Source organism: Gekko japonicus, unplaced genomic scaffold, assembly GCF_001447785.1.
Source record: "Gekko japonicus isolate JY-2015 unplaced genomic scaffold, Gekko_japonicus_V1.1 scaffold386, whole genome shotgun sequence".
Taxonomy (NCBI): domain Eukaryota; kingdom Metazoa; phylum Chordata; class Lepidosauria; order Squamata; family Gekkonidae; genus Gekko; species Gekko japonicus.
This window is the reverse complement of record NW_015163100.1, coordinates 684,238-684,895: the sequence shown is the minus strand read 5'-3', so window position 1 is coordinate 684,895 and position 658 is coordinate 684,238. Positions and strand designations below refer to the sequence as shown.

The following is a 658-nucleotide window of genomic DNA, read 5'->3' as shown; positions in this document are numbered from 1 at the left end:
TCTTAACCTCTGAGCCACCGCGGCCCCGGCACGGGGAGAGACCTGGGTTCAAATCCGGACTCAGTCTTGATGCTCTCTGGGTGATCTGAGGGCAGTCACCTCTCAGCCCGGCCTACCTCACAGGGCGGTAGTGGAGACAAACACTGGGAGAGAGACTCTACTCAATCTGCAGCTCCTTAGAGGGAAGGCAGGATAAGCAAGCAGCAGAGAAATAAGAGACATGAAAGTGATGGCATTCGGCTGTCAAAAAGATCCTTTTAAACCCTCCATCACGGTCAACCAAAAACCCAACAAAGAGGAGGGAAGAGCTGCTGGTTCTCCTGAGTTTTCCAGCGTGAGACATTTGGGGGCAACGGTGGTGGAGTGTTGGCTGAGGTGCCGGCTTCCCATCAGGACCTGCCCAGCTGCTGTGCTCGGTGGGTTCGGGGGCTTCTACAGCAGCCATCCAGCCAGGAGAAAGAGGGCGGGCTGAGCAGGAAGGGATCTGGGACGGTCTGCACTGGCGGGGAACCCCTAGCAGCTTTGGTCAGCACTGGCACTGGCAGAGTACCCGTAGCGGGTTCGGCACAACCCCTGCAGCTCCTCAAATGCAATGGGCACGTCGTCAGGTACGGCAGCTTCCAGAGACATCCTGTCCCGCACCTGGGGGAGGGAAAGA

The 658-nt window shown here is 58.1% G+C and overlaps 1 protein-coding gene across 1 annotated transcript in view; it reads right to left on the bottom strand.

Annotated features, from left to right (window-relative positions):
- Positions 1–513: 513 nt before the first annotated feature.
- Positions 514–658, bottom strand: part of DPEP1 (dipeptidase 1 (renal)) — an 11,807-nt gene continuing 11,662 nt past the window's right edge. Inside the window, exon 10 of the mRNA XM_015406685.1 lies at positions 514–642. Within this exon, the coding sequence (XP_015262171.1) occupies positions 514–642 (129 nt within the window). The remainder of the gene's footprint in view (positions 643–658) is intronic.